General features: G+C 49.0%; 1 protein-coding gene across 1 annotated transcript; it reads right to left on the reverse strand.

Annotated features, from left to right (window-relative positions):
• Positions 1–553: 553 nt before the first annotated feature.
• Positions 554–877, reverse strand: Pmar_PMAR028595 (cysteine protease Cys2, putative; the record flags this gene model as incomplete). Its single annotated transcript, XM_002781753.1, has 2 exons — positions 554–805; positions 863–877. The coding sequence occupies 2 exons, from the start codon at positions 875–877 to the stop codon at positions 554–556; spliced, it is 267 nt and encodes an 88-aa protein (XP_002781799.1).
• Between the last annotated feature and the right edge of the window lie 166 nt (positions 878–1,043).

A 1,043-nucleotide genomic window follows, 5' to 3' on the forward strand; every position in this document is an offset into this window, starting at 1 on the left:
AACCATGTCACAGTCAAGAACTTTCCATTGAGTTCTGGTACTCATTCACGATCACGATTCACGACTTGTGAATCACGAGTGACCAGTGAGAGCTTCCATGACTCATGGACTGCATTCCCTCCATGTACGATGAGGGAGATGCGGCTGTGCGAAAAATCATTCTCCTGTGGGAGTCACTCCCACAGGTCACTGTGACCTATGATTTTACGACACGATGGTATAGTGGGGACGTCACACGAAGTTTTTGTGAGACTCATAGTGTATCATACCCTGAATACTCCCATTGGGTTACCCAATTTGAATAATGGTACGACCCAGCCCCGTTCATGAACACGAGTCGGGTCATATTTTATTGAGTCGTGAAATCAGCCACTCAGTCGCAGAGAGAAGAAGTCCTCTGGAGAGTGGAAAAGAAAAAGAAGTCGAATATTGGGTAGGTGAAACATTTTCTTGAGCTGTGTCGCTGGCTCCTGAACTGTTGGCAGAGCCAGCAATCTGACTCGAAGCCTTGGAGAAGATAAAGCCCTACACTTAGAGACGTCAGTGACTCCTCTCAATTTATGGCTGGAGTCCCCGCAAGGATCATATCGTCTATACCGCAGTCCCCTTGGACTATCTTGAAGGTGCCGTGGTCACCCCACTCTTCATTCCAGGAGTTCATAACCAGCCAGTAATCAACGCCCTTCTCGGTACCCCAGCCGATGATCTCAACAGCATGGCCCCCAAGGAATCCGCCACTTGTATGCTTGTAGACGCCTGACTTGTAGGACAAGAAGTCTTCATACACAGAGAATGCAGCTGAAGTCTGAGGAAGAATGTGGTAGATATAAAGAATGCTCGGAAATGCAGGAACAGCCCGTACTGGCCCATTGGTCATGATCTCCTTCTTGATGCTGCTTGTGCTCCCGAACCGACTCGGGAAAGACTTTCAGTGTAGTGACGATCCCTTGAGACGACGAGTCGCGACACACACTTTCATCCTTCGTTACTTGTCGAAAGCAGTCCCATACTTCGCATTGGGGCAGCTGCTCGAGCACGAAGGT

This window comes from Perkinsus marinus (genome assembly GCF_000006405.1).
Source record: "Perkinsus marinus ATCC 50983 genomic scaffold scf_1104296941602, whole genome shotgun sequence".
Lineage (NCBI taxonomy): Eukaryota > Perkinsozoa > Perkinsida > Perkinsidae > Perkinsus > Perkinsus marinus.